Source organism: Mytilus edulis, chromosome 13 (assembly GCF_963676685.1).
Source record: "Mytilus edulis chromosome 13, xbMytEdul2.2, whole genome shotgun sequence".
NCBI lineage: Eukaryota > Metazoa > Mollusca > Bivalvia > Mytilida > Mytilidae > Mytilus > Mytilus edulis.
Window position 1 is genome coordinate 27,571,131 of NC_092356.1, and position 19,241 is coordinate 27,590,371.

A 19,241-nucleotide genomic window follows, 5' to 3' on the forward strand; every position below is an offset into this window, starting at 1 on the left:
AACAAGTGTTATTGTTCAAACAATTGGAAATCGTAAGTGTTTATTTTATTATTTGTTACCTAATCTGAATCAAAATGCATAAACTTTGACAAACTATACATTAGCTGAAAATGCGTCTACAGTTTGTCGTTTTGTTAGTTAAAACACTGAATTTCGTTCTAACTTTAATTTTGAATCAACTATCAACACTTTTTTCCCCATTAAAAAGATTTGATTCTGACGATCGAAAAAGAGGCATAATCGTGATTGTTATACTCAAAACAATGTCGAAAATTACTCAAATTTAGGAATTGGAACCTATTTTTGCATTTTCAATAATACTAGATTATCGTTGATCATCTCAACGAGATCAATTTTCTCGCTTGAGGGTACGGCGAATGTGAGAAAATCAATCGAGTTGAGATTAATAATGATAATCTGTTTATCGCTATTTCACCGATGACGACGGTGGTTATCCTGGTACCTATGATAACTATTGTTAATTTCATTGACAATAGCACTTACGCTCTTAGTTTCTAGTGGTAATTTTTCATATCACTCTACTGTACTGAAAACAGAAATTATCAGTCAGTAAGATCAAAGTAAAATTTTGTAATACAGCGATAAAAAGGTTTTATCATCACTATCTTCATACATTCATCTGATGAAGACGATGAACTGACAATAGAATGTCCTGTGTGTCTAAAACCATCGTTCTACAAAAGCTATTTTCCGGCGTATTAAGTTTGATGCGCATGTATTTTTGACAGTTCAAACATGGTCATTATGCCATTATTAAACGATGCATTTGTTTATTCTTTTGTTACGTTTAACAAACTAGTTTAACAAACTATAACAAACGGCATACAAATTTTACAAAAATTTTGTTAGAAAAAAGCTATCTATATAACTTTAAACACCCGCTTACTGCTTACACATGTGGGCGATCATACAACTGTTGTAACATTCCGTTCATTCATTTTATTGGCCATATGTCCGTACAGAATATGTCGTCCACACCAAAGCCCCAAATAAAGTCCCTGTATTTCTGTATGAATATTTAACACTAATGCCATTGGGCACCTGTTTTTTTATTTATTTTATAAAATGTTTTTGCGATTTCCAATAGAAAAAAAAGTAGACTAGGCAAACTTATAACGTCGGGTAGACATCGAATTTCATCAATTTTGGTTATAAACCAGTGAATTTGAATGGAATTTTCAATATATACATGTCTAATGGATTTGTTTGTCGCTTATAAACGGGAGCAAATCTGGTTAATGCATACTTTTATAAATTGTAACTTGGACGGATAGTTGTCTCATTGGCACTCATACAACATCGTCCTATATCTATAGACATTACTTTTTTTTCTATATTTATTAAGTCATTTTGTTGAATTTACATTCAAAAGTAGGATCACTTTTTTAAATCCTGGGTCCACCTGATTGTGCATTCTACAATTATTGAGTTTTGCAGAGGAAATCTATGTATATCTTTAGAAACGCGGTAGCATGGGTGCAGCGATTCTGAACATACCCTCAAAATAACAAATATCTATTCATATTATCGAAACTAAAGCAAAGTTCTCGCAAAAGCAACATCACTGACAAGAAAAGTGTATCATTCGGAAGAACTTCGACGCAATGGGAAGTTACTCATGCCAATCAAAACTTTTCACCAGAGATATCAATATCGAATCCTTTCAAGTCATTGAGTCCATTAAATTCTAGTAAATAATCAAAATGGATAACAAAAAATCGATGACAAAACAAATCTTGGAAATAACAAAGAAAATGTTTTTGCCTCACTACACACAAAAACAGCCAGCGAAAAGAAAGAAAGAAAAAAAAGAAGAAAAAAACCACGGAGAAAACATCTTGCCAACAACAACTGTCACATATGCTATTGTTTTAATCCTTACTTCTTAAGGATTATTGATGACTAACGTTTAATATGCAATCAATTTGAATTGTTTTACTTAAAAGTCATTTACGATGAATTCAGTCTTACTTAGATATATTTTATTGTTTAAAATAGAAAATAAAAAAGGAGGAGGGATGCTAAATGTATTACTGTTTTATTATCATTGCAGGAACGGCATACTATTTTTCAAAGATGCCTTTTATCTAATTTAAAAAACAAAACTGCTTTAAAAAGGTCATAGTAGTGAAGTTAAAACTAAAACAATTGTTCAAAATCATTTTCACAAACGGTTTGATCTTACTGACTGATAATTTCTTTTTTCAGCACAGTAGAGTGATTAATTATAGTATAACTAATCGCCGTATTTGAATATCAAAAATAAGACAACGCGTGACCGAACGACGCATGGATTAAACGAGTGCTCAGCACGAGTTTAATCCATAGCGGCGTTCGGTCACAAGTTGTCTTATTTTTTATATTCAAATACGGCGATTAGTTATTCTTTTTATTACATTGGTAAATGGCTTTTTTTATGAAATTAATGTAGAAAATGTAAGGAACTATATCTTTTTCCTACGCATTGACAATTTGTTTTGATCCGACGTTATCGACGTCTTGACAACGCCTATTGTTGTATGACGTCAGAGAGTGAAATAACCACTTTTATTTCACATGTGAAATTATCGGTTTTTATCTAACTGGGAAATCAATGTAATTCATTGCAACCAATGTAATAAATTTATTTATTTATTTATTTATTTATTTATTTATTTATTTATTTATTTATTTATTTATTTATTTATTTATTTATTTATCTATTTATTTATTTATTTATTTATTTATTTATTTATTTATTTATTTATTTATTTATTTATTTATTTATTTAAAGAGAGTAACTCATTTGGATTAAACCAATTTTCAATAAGGCTCTCTACATACAAATTGAATGTTAACAATATGAATAAAAAATAATTAATCTACTATTACACACATGTAAACAATAGACGTATATAAAGTAATATAACAACAACAACAAAAACAATTATGGTAATATAAATTCAACACTTTTAAAAATAAAATGACTTGTAAGAGTTTTTGAATGCAGATATACTTTTTGATTTTTTTAATTTCACTGGACAGTGAATTCCACACTTTTGGACCACTAAAAGAAAAACTTGATTTGTATAATTCTGTATTTGATTTAGGGACAATAAAATTATCCGATGATGAAAGTCGAGTATTGTACGATTGTTTACTACTTGTAGGCACAATAGGATTGGATAAACATTTTGGTGCTAGTTGGTGTTTTGATTTAAACATTAATAATGATTTGTGGTAAAATATTCTCTTAGTAACAGGAATAATTTCAGATTCCTTAAATAGTTCAATAGATGGTTTACGAATATCGTGTTCGTTTAAAATAGTTCTAGCTGCCCTTTTTTGCAATTTTAGGAAACTGTCAACTAAAAACTTGTTACAGCTTCGCCATACAGAACAACAGTAATCCAAATGTGGAAGAATATACGCATTGTAAAATAGAATTCGTGCATTGTGATTCAAGTATTTCTTGATTCTTTTTGATAAAGCTAATGAAGAATTAACTTTTTTGATTATATGATTAATTTGATCATACCAAGAAAGAGTTTTGTCATCAAAAATACCCAGGACTTTTTCACAGTGACTTTCATTAATCTTTTGGCCATTAATGGATACATTTAACATACATGTCAAGTGACATGATATTCGCGTGTAATACACGCTTTTTCAACGGTTTACACGCGAGGATTTTGTCACATGGCGTGTACATGCTTTTCACCACTTTACACGCAATTACACGCTTTTTCGTTCTTTTCATTTTTTGGTCGTTAGTGATATCGCTATTCTCGGGTTTTTTCCTTATTCGGCGATAAATACGGAAAAATTCGAAGTAATTGTTTGGCTGCCGTATTGTTTATTTTTCTTTATGGACAAACAGTAAAAGGTAAGTAGTTTGTGATTAGTTTTAACGATTTTGTGACTTTCTTTCAAATTCACTTAATAGGGGAAATGTGCACAGAAAGAGGTAACTTTCAGGTCCTGTATCGTCGTCTAAAGTGCCGATTGTTAAGCCAAAACGATATCATATGTACGGCAAGATTCAAGATTTATAAATTATATTTTTGAGCTCGAGTTTAAATGATCGAGTGACAAGTAACGCATAATTTGTGCATTCTATGTTGCAATGATAAAAAAAAAAATACTTGTGAGAGGAGAAATACAATGTAGCTATTTGAATAAGCATTTAACATGTTTATCTAATGGAAATCAAATTTATAAAACATTTTTCTTTTTCAATTTCAGTTTCAAATCTAGCCAACACGGCAACAGATTTCTACAGGCCATGGGGATAAAAATATAACAGAACTGTTGAATCAGCTCTAATAGTACCAGCTTTCTTCTGATGAACTACCCAGTTTTATTAAACCAGGCAATAGCAATGCCAGGAGCAATGATAGAGATGACATTTTACATTGCCAAAAAAAAACCCCAACATTATGACATTCTTTCAAATCTTGATGAAGCTAATTCAGTCAAATATCAATTCCTACTGTGGGAGAGCCTTTTCAATTATAAAGAAATTAACACTGAATTCTGATTAGAACTTGACTATGTTACATTTGTATTGTGTGCTGTTATGAAATAAATGAAACTAAACTTGAAACTGGCAGTTGTTTTGAATATATGCCTAGTGGTGGTGCTTTAAAAGCAACATAACAGACCACTGTTTAATACAATAAAAGTTCACAGTAGAATATATATTGTTTTTTATATTCACAAATTTGTATGAAATTATGAACATAACATTCATATTAACAAGTCCGCATCTACGTCACGCGTTTTCACACGCTTTTTGACATGTCATGTCATGTCATGACATGATTTCCCAATGTCAGAGGTTGACATGTATGACATTTAATGTGTCATTTCACATCACAGACAGTTTTTGTTTTGAACCTATACACATTGTCTTAGTTTTTGACACATTAACTAACATTTTGTTTTCATCAACCCATTGACAAATATTTTCTAATACATCATTGAGTGTCTGACTTATATACCTTTTGTCTTTTCCAATTACAGAAATAGTGTTATCATCAGCAAAAAGATCAAGATTATGATTAGGATTACACAAAGGCAAATCATTAATAAATATTAAGAATAATATAGGACCTAAAACGGACCCTTGAGGTACACCTGCTTTTAATGTAGATACATCTGAAAAGGTATTTGAAATTGATACGACTTGATGTCTATCAGCTAAATACGAAGTAAACCAATGAATTGAATTATAAGAACATTTATATTTTTGTAATTTTTGAAGGAGCAGTTTGTGATTTAGAAGATCAAAAGCTTTACACAGATCTAAAAATACTGCCCCTAATAAATGTCCTTCATCAACGGCTTTTAACCATTTATCTAACAAAGAAAAATAAAAAAAATGTGTGGCGCTAATACGCTTCCGTATAATATCGTTCAAATGATCATAATTTTACATAGATTGTTTCTTTATTTACGAGCTCTTTAAACAACAGAATTGTTTGTTGCATAACAGTTATCTGTTCCAAACTGAAACCGAAATATTTGCATCAGAATATGTATCGAAAAATAGTGTAATACATAGCAGTACAACCCCTCTTCGGAAATAAGCTGCATCTGCCTATACATAATTGACTTTAATGGTGTTTCGACCAGGTTGATTGAGTGGATAAAAAGGAAATGGAAAAAATCCACTCTCTCCATCTTTTGTCATGTTATTCATATCTTTTTTTTTATGACATTCTGTAATTAGGAGATAACTGTATTGTATTTTAAGCTTGGCCTTCGTAAAACATAGATTTTCTTTGTTACAGACTGGTAGAACGTGGAATCTAACCCTTCAAAATATTTCTCAACGTTCAATAACTTTTATTTTTGTTACAAACAAATTAGATAAGAAATGAAGAATATAACTTACCCTGTTCATGTTGTAATCGGACGATTCTTTGTTTCCCATTAAAAATGACTATTTAAGTTTGGCTTTAGAACTTAGCCATATGCGTAAAGATAAAAGTATTTCAAATAGTATTTGAATATACTAACATTATGTCCTAAATCTAGAATGTGACTATAGGACAGATAATAGATTATTATTATCATATGTGATACATTCAAGATCATGTACAATGATGTCGCTGTTGTTGTTTAAATAAATAAACACAACCTTTATTTTTAAGGATTTCACAGATTCTGTTTTTTATTTACAAAACTGGGTCAATGTCTGCTGGTGGAGTTTTTTTCCCGAGGGTATCACAAGACCCCCTTGTAGATTTTGAAAAAGAGCAGGCCAATGCCGCTACAAGGCAACGCTCGCTCCCGCAAAGTGGAGAGGGATAATTACAAGTTGCCAAACTTGTTTCCCATTCCACTATAAATAAATATGTTTAAACTAAACTAACCAGCCCAATATAGTCAGTACTTCTGTTTTGACATGAATTATTATTGATATAGTCGTTATTATAAATAAATTGTTGATTTGTTTAAATACTAAGGCTTTCTACCTTTGGATTAGATTACCTTAGTTGTATTTAGCAAAACGTTTAGGAATTTTTGGTCCTCAATAATCTTCAACTTCGTAATTCATTTTGCCTTTTAAACTGTTTATTTTTTTATTTTAGCGTCACTGATGAGTCTCTTATAGCCGATACACGCGTTGAGCAAATACTAAATCTCAATCCTGGTATCTATGATGTCATTGAGTTTATCATTTGGTTTACATTGCTAATCAAATACAAAATATCTTTTGTGTTTAGAACGCTTCTGGTTGTAAATGAAACCAATCCATCTTCGGATTCAGCACTACATGTACCAATGTCAATACTTTGTTTATGTTTTGAAAATTTTATGATTGTATTATGGTCTTATTTTATAAACCAATACGAGCTAGGGGTGAATTTTGATTGCCTCCCCTTTTTATTTATCTTTTTTTTTCTGTTTTAAAAACAAAAAACAATGACCCTTTCTTCTAACATAATGAAACCTCACACCCCTTTTCCAGGTTTCATTTTTTTCGGACCCCCACTTTATCTTGTCACCCGCTGGAGATGTATAATGACCGGCATTACTATCCATAACTTGTATAAATGTATTTAGACAAATGTATTGATGGAATAACACAATATAAAAAATGCAACAAATTTATAAAAAGTAAGAATATATGCGCATAGTAGATAGAGGCACATGCACTGGTGGAGTTTTAATTCCCAAAGGGTATCACCAGCCCAGTTGTCAGCACTTCCAACTATTATTGATATGGTCATATTTATAAATTAACTGTTTACAAAACTTTAAAATTTTTGAAATACTAAGGCTTTTCTACTTCAGGAATAGATTACCGTATCTGTATTTGGCAAAACCTTTTGGAATTTTGGTCTTCAATGCTCTTCAACTTCGTACTTTATTTGGCTTTTTTTTAAAACGTTTTTGGATTAGAGCTGATGAGTCTTTTGTAGACGAAACGATCGTCTGGCTTAAATACAAAAATTTAATACTGGTATCTATGATGAGTTTATTTATAGTAAACAAGATAAAGAAATTCTGACTTGGAAAAGCCACATGAATATGTTAGGGTCTTAATTGGATTAAGAATAAATGAAGCTTATTTTAGGAAGCAGATGATCGGTTTTAACATTCACATTAATTTTGAAACTTGCTTTTAAACGTGTCAAATGTTTTTTTAAGTGGTGTATATGATATACTAGTAATGCTGTATTTCATTTCGTTTCAGCACAGACTGTTGACGACAAGCGAGAGATTATTCATGAATGGGTTACTCTAGATTATGATTTTCCACCACGCATGAAAACTATGTTAAAAGACTCGAAACTGCTTATTCCAGAAAATATTGCAATATCAAATCTTGATGTATTAAACGGACAAATATTTACACCTATAGATAGGACATCTAAGCCTGGAATTCCTGCATCTCTTAATACTGTAATAAAAAGAAACGGAAATTCCCTTCTTAAACCATTTCCTAACCTACGCATGAATAGAGCTGGCGATTGTAACAGCATTCAATCTGCAATAAGCGTTAAAATTGACCCTAATACGAATCTTATATGGATTATAGACGAAGGAGTTGTAAATAAGGTCCGATTTTGTCGTAGAAAACTAATGATTTTTGATATCAGAACGAGGCGAGAGGTATTTCGGCATATATTTCCCGACTCGGTTATTTCTGAATCATCAAAGCTCTTTGATCTAACTTTGGATAGAGATCATGATTTAACTAAATATGCCTATATTGTTGATTCTCTGGCATTTAAACTTATTGTTTTAGATACCGTAACAAACAAATCTAGGTGGTTTTCACATCCTTCAATGGAGGCCGAAGAAACCGCGGGAAATATTACTGTAAACGGTGAAACTATCTTTAGCAGAGGAGGAATAAACGGCATTTCTATTTCATCGGACTTCAAATTTGTTTATTATTTCTCCGTTGCTAGTTTCAAAACATGGCAAATACCTACAAGTATACTAAGAGATTGTTCATCCGACAATATCACATTTGCTGCAAACGTCAGAATGGTCGGTATTCGTCAAGACCATGCTGTAAGTTTGACTTCCGGAACAAGAAGCTTCTTTTTCCCTGCACAAGAAATCGATGATATATTGAAATGGGACCGTGTACAAGACATCAATTATTACGGGAGCGAAAAAGGAGTAAACATTCGGTCATTACAGAGGCTTTTTTCAACCACTGCCTTCAATTGGGTTTCTGGGATGCATATAGATAACGGATATTTATTCTTCATCACAAATAAGTTATATAAAATCCGTCTCGGAACCATGGATTTTTCAGGCAACGATGGACCAAATTTTTCAATACAGAAGATCTTTGTTGGGGAAGATAGCTATTTGCTAGGAACACAATATGTGAAATAAAGTTTGTAATAAATAGTATTTTGCTTCTGTGTATTAATCTTATCCATAACTCCGCACAGTTTCATGATATCTGCAAAAAGCATTTTTAAGTTATTATCACTGAGAAGTACTGTAAAATCTTCCAAAGTCCAAATAGTTTTAAACGTTAAATCAGAAATTGTAAAAATCAAAAAGGAAAGTATGAAAATATATATAAACAATTAACCAAAGTTTCATAGTAAAGTAAAGTAAAGTAAGTAAAGTATTCTTTATTCAAAGTTGGGTTGCATATTTACATATTAATAACAAAGAACATGAGCTCTTACGAGCTCTTTAAACCGACTGATATTGATAAACAAAACATACATGTAATAACATCAGATACACATACAACACAAACATATATAGGCAGACAGCACATATATATATATTAATACATAGATAGCACATGCAGAATAAAAGCTAAGCACGATATATTAAAACATATTAATATGATGGTCTCATTAAAGATCATACACAGGTGTCCATCTGTATCTAGGAATATACCGTTTTAAAAGTTCATAAACATACAATTCACAAAAAAGGAAATAAGATATGATGAGGATGGAAATAACATCGAACAAACACAGGTGTAACTCTGAAAAAATAGTTGGAATTTGCAAATATGTGCAGAGTCGTCAAGGAAAAAAATCGACTAACAATGAACTCTCATCAACATTGACATATTAATACAAAAACTGATCCAACCATGTAACAAAGATAAATCATACTCTGCCAAAAAGGAAGAAAGGCAAAATATGTATTCTTTTATGTGTACTTCAAATCGACAATTGAAGGTATTTTGAGTTAAAACTTCACACATTTATGTAATACATGCATGATTCAAAACAAAGATTTGAAAAAAGGCATACGATAAATGTTAAAACCAGGTAACGGTAAAAGTCTTTATGTTTTAATGCACGTTGTTTAACCAAACATAAAGTATTTATGTGCTAAAATGCTCCATCTATTTTGAACATATGTGTGAATAACTGAGCACATCAAATTGTTTACACTTCAACATTAGCCTTTACTTTCTAAAATCAATAAAACAAACACAAGTTTGGATACTGAATGGCGCAGTGACCACCTCTTAAATTTTATTTCTTATACAAAATTTATCTGATCTTCATGTTTAGTCAGTCAAACTAAAATAATAAAGTCCATCAAAAACACAAGATGTCAGAATCTTGGACAATATGTTCTGCAACAAAATAATCTACAAAATAAATACAACACATTTAAATACTGTTATATATAAAACTTGAATACAAATATTTTGTATACAAAAAAAATAAAAAATAAACTTCTACCTATATATATATGTTAGCGGCAATAAGTGAAATTAGGCATTAAGCTTAAATCCTAGGCAATAAGCTAACGCCTAGGCATTAAGTTATTGCCTGAAATTTCCAGGCATTAAGCTTATTACCTGAAATTTGGTGATGATTATTCATCCTATTGCCGAACATGATTTTAGGCAATAAGTGAAATTTTAGAATTTAGGTGTTTTTAGCATGTTAAGTGATTTTTCTTGAAATAAAGTATTTTCTTAATTATATTCCTAATATTAATATACGTTTATCTGACAAATCTTCAAATTTTAGTACTTTTCTTATTTAAAACAGAATTAACGCATACTTTTTTTGTGGAAGTATAAGAAATAAAAAAGATTTAAAAAAGTGATTGTATCCCATAAAAAAGGGGAGATTCTATATAATCCTTATAATAATTATTTGAAAATATTTACACTTCACTGGTCTAGCTGGTTTGAACTGGTCAAAAGTAGACAAAATTAAGATATGATTTTTTGCTCATACCATTTTATTGGATAAGTAATTTTCTTTGTTAAAATATTTCATAAATGCCCTCAGGCCATCTTGTCTTTTTCACTTCTTTATCTTGATTATTCGCATTAAGTGACACCATGTCTATTGAGGAAACATTCCTTGAATCTTTGAGGTCTAAATTCGAATCGGGGAAAACAAGGAGCATATACCCTAGAGTAAAGTACCATGATCTTTTGGCAAAGATTAACTTTTGGAATCATCAGAAAAGAAATTGTCAAAAGATTATTACAATTTAAGAAGGTATGACATTTTTAACATTGGTGGTTTTGAGAGGTTGATAACTAAAGTCAGCGAGAATGACTAGGGAAATTTCAAAATTTATGTCTTCCTAGAGAAACTCTATGGTATTTTGGAAAAGGCATATAAAGAAACAGGTCATGGCGGCAGAGATAGCATGATAAAACAACTAAATAATGGATATGCTAACATTTCACGTGATGCAATTGAATTATTTCTGTCACTTTGTGAAAATTGCAATATGAAAAAAAAACATATAGGGAAAGGAGTGGTCGTGAAACCCATTTTATCTAAAGACTTTAACAGTAGAGGACAAGTTGATTTGATGGATTTTCAATCAAACCCAGATGGAAACTATAAATTTATTATGGTATTTCAAGACTACCTTACAAAATTTTGTAACATTAAAGCCTTTACCTCAAAATGTGCATCAGAGGTGGCTTTTAATCGAATTGATATTTTTACAATTTTTGGTGCGCCCCATTTACTGCAAAGTGACAATGGTCGGGAATTCACAGCTTTGGTCATATCCGAGTTAAAATTAATGTGGCCAGAACTTGTTATCGTTCATGGGAAACCGAGACATCCTCAATCACAGGATAGCATTGAGCGATCAAATGATCAAATGGAGATATCAATGACATGCTAACTGCATGGCTGAGGGACAATGAATCAACAAAGTGGTCAATTGGTATCAAGTTCGTCCAGATTCAAAAGAATTCAGCTCTAAACAAAGGCATTGGACGGTCCCCCTATGAAGCCTTATTTGGTAAATGTGCAACAATTGGATTAACATCAGAAACCAAAATTCCGAAAGAAATATTGATGACCTTAGAAAAGGAAGAGGACTTACTTAAGCTCCAGACAGAGTCTGTAAATGATCAACCTGTAACTGAAAATAAAACAGAAAACATTGTCGATGCCTCTGATATACCAGAATCTATTGCAGAACCAAATGTGGAACCTTCTACTCCAATCACTGATGAAACGCAAAAGGTAAGTTGAAAATAGTCTCAGAAATATTTAAAAAAAACAACTCTTTAATCCTGGCGGGAGCTTGAACTAAAGTACTTCCATGTAATATATAACAGATAAACCACAGGAATGATATTCGGAGCTTAAGAAAAAAAGAGTCTGCTTACTATGAGTTTTTGTTGAAGGCCGTATGGTTACCTATAGGTCTTATCTTATATACTATTCTGTCTCTGTCGGTCAGTTGTCCTATTGACAAGCATGCCACATCTTCGTATTTTTAAATTGAGTGTTTGATCATTTTGAACAAAAACACTTTATTACCACAAAACTGTAATTAAATTTTAAAACTGATGTATGACCACACCAAATGATTTTTTTTACCTTATTATTTATGAAAACTATTTTTCAGAATGTCTTAAAGTGCTATGTATGTGAAAAGGATACATCTGGAGCTCATATGTGTATTAAATGTGACAAACACATTCTTGTTATATGTGGTACTACTGTAAGTGAAGAGGGATACGGTTCAAAGGTGGTATGTCCAAATTGTAAAATTGATACCAACAGAGTTCGACATCGTTCTGGAGCCATTGACAGTCAACTGAAGCAGGCAAACACTATGATAGCCAGGAGCAAAAGGGAACTAGGGACGGCAGAAGTTGGGCAAACAGTTGCCGTACCAATACCTATGTTTGATAGAGGGAAGGGTGACAGTAGAAATTTACTCGGCCGAGTCATTGAGGTAAGATATTTAATCAAAAGTTTGACTGCATCATTTAATATGTCATGTTTATTAAATACTAAACAGAAAGAAAACCAGTAGAAGTAAATATGTTTATATTAATGTAGGAAGGGGGTTATGGGACCAGGCCCCTCCCCCACTTTATGAAAAATCCAGAATCTGGATCTGACGAAAATCAGATGCGGATTAATGCCACAAAGACAGTTGAAAATCACCAAATGCAACACGAATTCATTTCATAATTCGCAAAATGCAAATACCTAATTAATTCTACTCTCAGAAATAATTCTTTATCAATATTTTAATGAAAATAATCAAACTGCCTGCAAAAGAATTTTATCTGTTTATTTTTTCAGGTCAATGATAAGGGAAATGCTGTTGTGGCTACAAGATTTGGACAACTTCTAGGAACATTTGGAACAAATGAGATGGGAATATGTAAACAAAATTTAATTCTGGAATAGGAAATTAATTGTGAAACAACTTTAAGTGTACGTGAGGCAGCAACCCATCAGTCATTATCCGGAGGTCAAGGATTTTTCAAATGTTCTTGTAAAACTAAATGTTTAAGTAACCGATGCAAATGCAAGAAAAACGGGAGAAAGTGCAATAGTCGGTGCCACAGTTCAACAACTTGTGATAACAAATGATTTTAACACACATTTATATCAAGTTTTCATGTTTTATAAGTAATATTTGACAAGTTTTAATATAAAAACATATTTTATCTGTGATTTTATTTCCAGTAGATGACATTTTAAACTTCAGTTCTCGTAATTTTATTATGTAACAAATGTATAATTTTTATTGAATTGAATAAATGTCTTTTATTTACGCGCATTTATACTTCAGGCATTAAGCTTAATGCCTGGACACATTTTTCAGGATTTAAGCTTAAATCCTAGGATTTAAGACTAATGCCTAACATCATTTAGGCATTAGACTTAATGCCTAGGCGTTAGCTTATTGCCTAGGATTTAAGCTTAATGCCTAATTTCACTTATTGCCGCTAACATATATATATGACGTGCGTGTATGTGGTCACTACCCAGTCCTCGATAACTAAAAACCCGTGCAATTTACTTTTATACTGACCGCCAAACCGGTTAACGGCAATAGTATACAACTTATACAAAATCTTCTTTATAAAATTAATGCGCAATCTTTCAAATACCTTCCGCATACCGCACATAAATTCATATATTTGATGTAACCACCATGCGCAGCTTACATTGTACTGGTCTTCTTGGCATGGATCGAATCAATTTGTGTATTCGAATATGTGGTACTAGTATTATTTACCAATTATTTTACAGTGTTTAACTGAGTTATTCCATTGACTTGGTGTTGGTTGTCGCGTAGATCAAGGTTGTCCTTAAGATGTTCTATAGTATTGAAATCTAGCGACTAAATAAGGCCGTGAGTTTTCTCGTTTGAATTGTTTTACATTGTCATTTCGGGGCCTTTTATAGCTGACTATGCGGTATGGGATTTTCTCATTGTTGAAGGTCGTACGGTGACCTATAGTTGTTAGTTTCTATTTCATTTTGGTCTCTTGTGGACAGTTGTCTAATTGGCAATCATACCACATCTTCTTTTTTTATATTTATAGGGAAATAAACTCATCGTAGATACCAGGATATATTTTTTTATTTGTGCAGTGCGCGTTTTGTCTTCAAAAGACTAATCAGTGACGCTCGAAAAAAAAAGTTAAAAAAGCTGAAGAGCATTGAGGACCAAATATTCATTAAAGCTTTGCTAAATACAATTAAGGTAATCTATACATGAAATAGTCTTCAAACACCTTAGCATTTCAAAAAGTTCAAATTTTCTTAAACAGTTAATTAATATTTTTAACCATATCAATGATAATTTATGTCATCACAAACGTGCTTAATCTAGGGTTACTTTTGGTTTATGGAGTCGGATATTGTCTAGTCCAAATAATTATGACGTCTGGTTAGGCTATTTTAATTTTTTCTGGAACGCCTTTCTACGTAGGAAGGCGTCCCAGAAATTTTTTTAAAATAGCCTTGCCAGACGTCATAATTATTTGGACTAGATATTGTCCTGACAGAAACATTACCTCTGTCGAACTTTAATATTGAGTAAGTGTGGCTAAACAAATTCGTTTCTTTAAGTTTCATCAGTTAAATATCCTTGGTAATTATCCGTTAACCTGGCACACCAACAGCAGTTGCAGAATCTTGGCGAGGGACATGCACATAAAGATCGTGGTGGGTTCAAACATGTTTTTGAGCGTGCAACCATCCCTCAACCAGGGAGAGTTATGAACGCAAAACATAAGGAACTAACTGTAAAAATCTGTTGGAAACATAAAAAAGGATTTACTATAAATCAAGAGACACAAAATAGTATTTAATTCCGTTCTTCTTCAATCTTGTTAAATATTTCAAATTCATTAGAAATAAAATATATCTTGTTGTTTCACTATAACAACTCATCAAAGATATATGGCTTTCAGTTTAAAATACAAGACGCGCGTTTAAGTTCCAAAAGAATTGTCTGTAGCGCTCGAGGAGATTCAATTTCGGTCAAATTAGTTAAGAAGTTGAAAAGCTTTGAAGACAGACTATTTCAAAAAATGATTATGACTTTCCACCAAAGCAATAAGGACTACTTTAAAAATATCTGAAATTGTTCTTGTTTATTCCCCTAAATGTGGCCATTTTGAGTTAATAGGTTGGCTCTTTATTACTATAATAAGAAGAGCGATTAATCTATGTCCTTTTAGTATCACCTGCTTTTTTTTCTTTTTTTTTTTTATCTACGATTGGATAGAGACCAGCAAAGTCATTGTTTTTTATGTGGTTACAAACAAATGCTATTTTGGCCACCTCGCGGTCTTCAAATTTTCAATGCTAGTTTCAAAACATGGCAAATATCAACCAGTATATTTCGAAACTCTTCCGCTAATAATATAACTATTGATGAAAATGTAGGAATGATAGACATTCGTCAACCTTTGGTCAAGTTTTTTCCCCTGCTCTATATATCACCTTTATAATGAAGTGGAATCGACAACAAGACACTTTTACAAATGAAAGCGAAAGAGAAGATAAACTTCAATCACTTCAGAGACTGTCACCGTCCATTTCTTTGAATTTTGAAAATGTAATGCACATAGATAATGGATCTTTAAATTTTGTAACAACTAACTTGAACAGATCTTTGTTTTAAAAGTAATACCTTCATTCGTTAGGTCAAGAAAAGGAGATGTTTTTAGATAACGCAATTTTGTTTGTACTTGCAAGATTTATGTTCCATTTGTAATATCAAGAACAAAAATGTACAGCAATGTAGTAAAGTACACGACCATTTTAATTTGCATAATATTCATAAAGACCGTTTATGATTAAAGTGCGAGGTTTGGCTAGCCTCAAAACCAGGTTCAACCCACCATTTTGTCTCCAATTGTCCTGTACCAAGTCAGGAAAATGGCAGTTGTCATCTTATAGTTCGTTTCTGTGTTGTGGCATTGTCGTTTGTTTTTTGTCCACTTCAGTATTTCTGTTGTTTTGTTGTATTCCCCTTATAGTTGATGTGTTTCCCTCGGTTTAAGTTTGTTACCCGGTTTGTTCTTGTCTAAATCGATTAATTACTTTCGAACAGCGGTATACTATTGTTGCATTTATTTGATCTTGTCTTGTTTGTTAGTTTGCTATATGTCTCGTTTATAGTTATTTGCATGTCATCTTCTTCATGAATAGTTCAATGTAAGCTAGTACGGATGTGTTAAAGGTAGTCACTGTACGAGTTTTCTGTTAATCCACAGTATAAATTTGGTATATTTGTATGTTCATTATACACATTCTCGAAGCATTTTTGTTTCGAATTGACTAAAAGTGTTGTAAATCTGCTTTGATGTATCATTAGTTCGTTTAGAAATTTTGTGTCCTGAATTAATATATATTATCTTACTTTTTGTGTGTTTCAAAGTAAAGCAAATCACAACGTAAGGGAACAGTTAACGGGCGATAACCGTGAATAGAATAGAAGACGGTAGTGTGTGAGACTAAATATTTTAGAATTTAAATAAACTCATCATCAATACCAGGACTAGATTTAGTATATACGCTACACGCAACGTCAAGTCAGGTTCTCCGAAAAGTTAAGCAACCATAGGTCACCATACGACTTTATACCATACCGTATAGAAAGCTATAAAAGACCCTGGTTCATATAACACACCGGTTTAATTTATCTACGGTACACTTATTTATATAGTGTATCTAAATATAACTCAGACAACAAAGATATCGACCTTTCAGTTGACAAGGAAGTTTAAAGTCTACATTTTTAAAATGGCGATTGCACAGGACAAAACAGACAATTTCGATGATTTGTTGACGTGTACCATTTGTTTAGAGACCTTTAAAGGACCCAAATATTTACCTTGTCTCCATACGTTCTGTAAGACATGCATAAACACTTACACTCTGTCTACCGCGAACAAGGGAAAAACTGAAACAACTTTTAAGTGTCCGATTTGTCGACAGGATGTTTTGATGGGAGAGTCACCAGGTAATCCAGAGACATGGGCTGAAAAACTACCAGGTAACCATTTCGTTGCTTCAATGATGGATAGACAGGAAATAAGAAAAAGCGAAAAAATGTGTGATTCATGTAAGGTGAATAATAAATCTGAAAAAGCGAGGTCTTTGTGCACAGTTTGCGACGAGGCGTTTTGCAGTTCTTGCGAAACATACCACAAATCATTTAAGATTTCTGCAAAACACCCGATAATATCCCTGGAGGACGTTGGAACTAATAAAGAAACAGTGATCGTGTCTTCGTTGATATTTTGCGAAGAACATTCAGGGGAAATAATAAAGGCTTATTGTGTTGACCATTCTAAACCTATATGTACATTATGTGCCACTTTAGCGCACAGGAAATGTGATGACGTAATCACAATCGAGAAGGCAGTTTCAGGCATAAAAAAATCACAGAAATCGATGGAATTGTCTACAGAACTTAAAGATACGAATAAAAAATTGTCCGATTTAATACTTGACAGGAAAAATCATTTGACCGATTTTGAAAAAGAGGTTCAAGCTATTCTTACAAAGGTCAGTACCATTAAAGATAACATTATTGAGCATCTGAACAAAATTGAAGAACAAATCAAAGACGAAATAATCAAATCGAAGAAAGAAACAGTCCTGAAACTTTCCGAGGAGTCAACAGATCTTGAAAGTCTGAAAAGTACGGTTGATAACTGGATTGCTATATATGATACTTGTTTACAACATGGGTCCGAACTGCAATGTTTACTGGAAATGAATAGAATTAACGAAAATAAGAAAAAATTCGGTGATGCATTTAACAAAGGTATGAGCGAAATTAAGAATATTTCTATGCATTTAGAAGCTAATGATATAGCAGAAAATTTTGCAAAACGAGTCGCAAATATAGGAGAAGTTAAACTATTTGAAACCAACACTAGTCCGATACTATCGCTGGGAAAAACAATAAACTTTCACACTGGAAATATCAATGTAATAAAATGTATTGACTTAAATGCACAGTGTGTATATCTAAGTGGTCTTTTTATGAAAGATGAATTTATCTTTACAAACGGTCAGTCATATAAAGTATTGAAATTTAGTCACAATGGAGACATTCTCGCCGAACTTAAGCTATTAAGCCAACCATGCGATATAGATATAATAAATGGCACACGAGTTGCAGTTTCATGCAGTTCAAGAACATTTTTTATCATCAACACACATAATATGACACTGTGTCATACGGTTGCTAACACATATCCAGTTCATGGATTCTGTCATGTTAACGGGGAATTTATTCTTGCAAGTAGCACTACATTAACATGGATTAATGCCACCACTGGCATCAAAACCGATGAGGCTTTAACAAACGGGGACAGTTTTTATCTATATGCTAAAGACAGGAGTGATTTTATTTGTGCGAATGGGTTAAACACGGTATCAAGAACTGTAAATAATACAAAAGTATTTTCTTACACAAATGAGAAACTTTCAAACGCGAGAGGTATATCCGTAGACTATGACGAAAATTTTTATATTTGTGCACACACATCAGGAAACATTCATCAAATAACAAAAGATGGTAAGCTGATAAGAATTATTCCAGCTGAAAGTATTGGAATAAAACAACCGTGGGTTATACGTTTCAAGAAAAATAGCAACCAGTTCTTTGTCACTTGCAATCAAACGGGGAAAATTGTCGTGTGCGAAATAATTTGACATTTTAGTATTGTATTTTTATCTATCATTATTCGAATAAAGAAGTAATGTGCAATGTTTTTTTTTTTTAATTTGGAAAAGTAAGTAAGTTAGTAAATAAGTGAATAGATATTTACAATTGTAACAGTATGTAATTAAGACATTTCTGTAGTACATCCATACAAGATAGTCGGATACTCAGAATAAAATGCAGCAACGTTTTTTGACAGCATGTTTAATTTTCGGTACATAGATAAATAGCCATCCGAAAACATTTTTATGGGACTAATTTCATAAGAAATGATTAAATTAATAAGAAAT

The 19,241-nt window shown here is 32.0% G+C and overlaps 4 protein-coding genes across 4 annotated transcripts in view; 3 read left to right on the forward strand and 1 right to left on the reverse strand.

The window, feature by feature from the left end:
- Window positions 1-6,031, reverse strand: part of LOC139502192 (uncharacterized) — a 55,948-nt gene extending 49,917 nt beyond the window's left edge. The window contains exon 1 of the mRNA XM_071291616.1: window positions 5,900-6,031. Coding sequence (XP_071147717.1) covers window positions 5,900-5,938 — 39 coding nt within the window. The 5' untranslated portion in view covers window positions 5,939-6,031. The remainder of the gene's footprint in view (window positions 1-5,899) is intronic.
- Window positions 6,032-7,709: 1,678 nt separating this feature from the next.
- On the forward strand, window positions 7,710-8,886 carry LOC139502193 (major royal jelly protein 1-like). Its single transcript, XM_071291620.1, has one exon. It carries the CDS (start codon window positions 7,780-7,782, stop codon window positions 8,866-8,868), a length of 1,089 nt encoding a protein of 362 aa, XP_071147721.1. The 5' UTR covers window positions 7,710-7,779; the 3' UTR covers window positions 8,869-8,886.
- A 2,729-nt stretch (window positions 8,887-11,615) lies between these two features.
- LOC139500217 (SCAN domain-containing protein 3-like) lies at window positions 11,616-13,524 on the forward strand. Its single transcript, XM_071288957.1, has 3 exons — window positions 11,616-11,969; window positions 12,358-12,690; window positions 13,047-13,524. The coding sequence occupies exons 1-3, from the start codon at window positions 11,616-11,618 to the stop codon at window positions 13,152-13,154; spliced, it is 795 nt and encodes a 264-aa protein (XP_071145058.1). The 3' UTR covers window positions 13,155-13,524.
- A 3,465-nt stretch (window positions 13,525-16,989) lies between these two features.
- On the forward strand, window positions 16,990-18,996 carry LOC139500689 (transcription intermediary factor 1-alpha-like). The gene has a single exon (XM_071289490.1). The coding sequence runs from the start codon at window positions 17,016-17,018 to the stop codon at window positions 18,939-18,941; it is 1,926 nt and encodes a 641-aa protein (XP_071145591.1). The 5' UTR covers window positions 16,990-17,015; the 3' UTR covers window positions 18,942-18,996.
- Window positions 18,997-19,241: the final 245 nt, after the last annotated feature.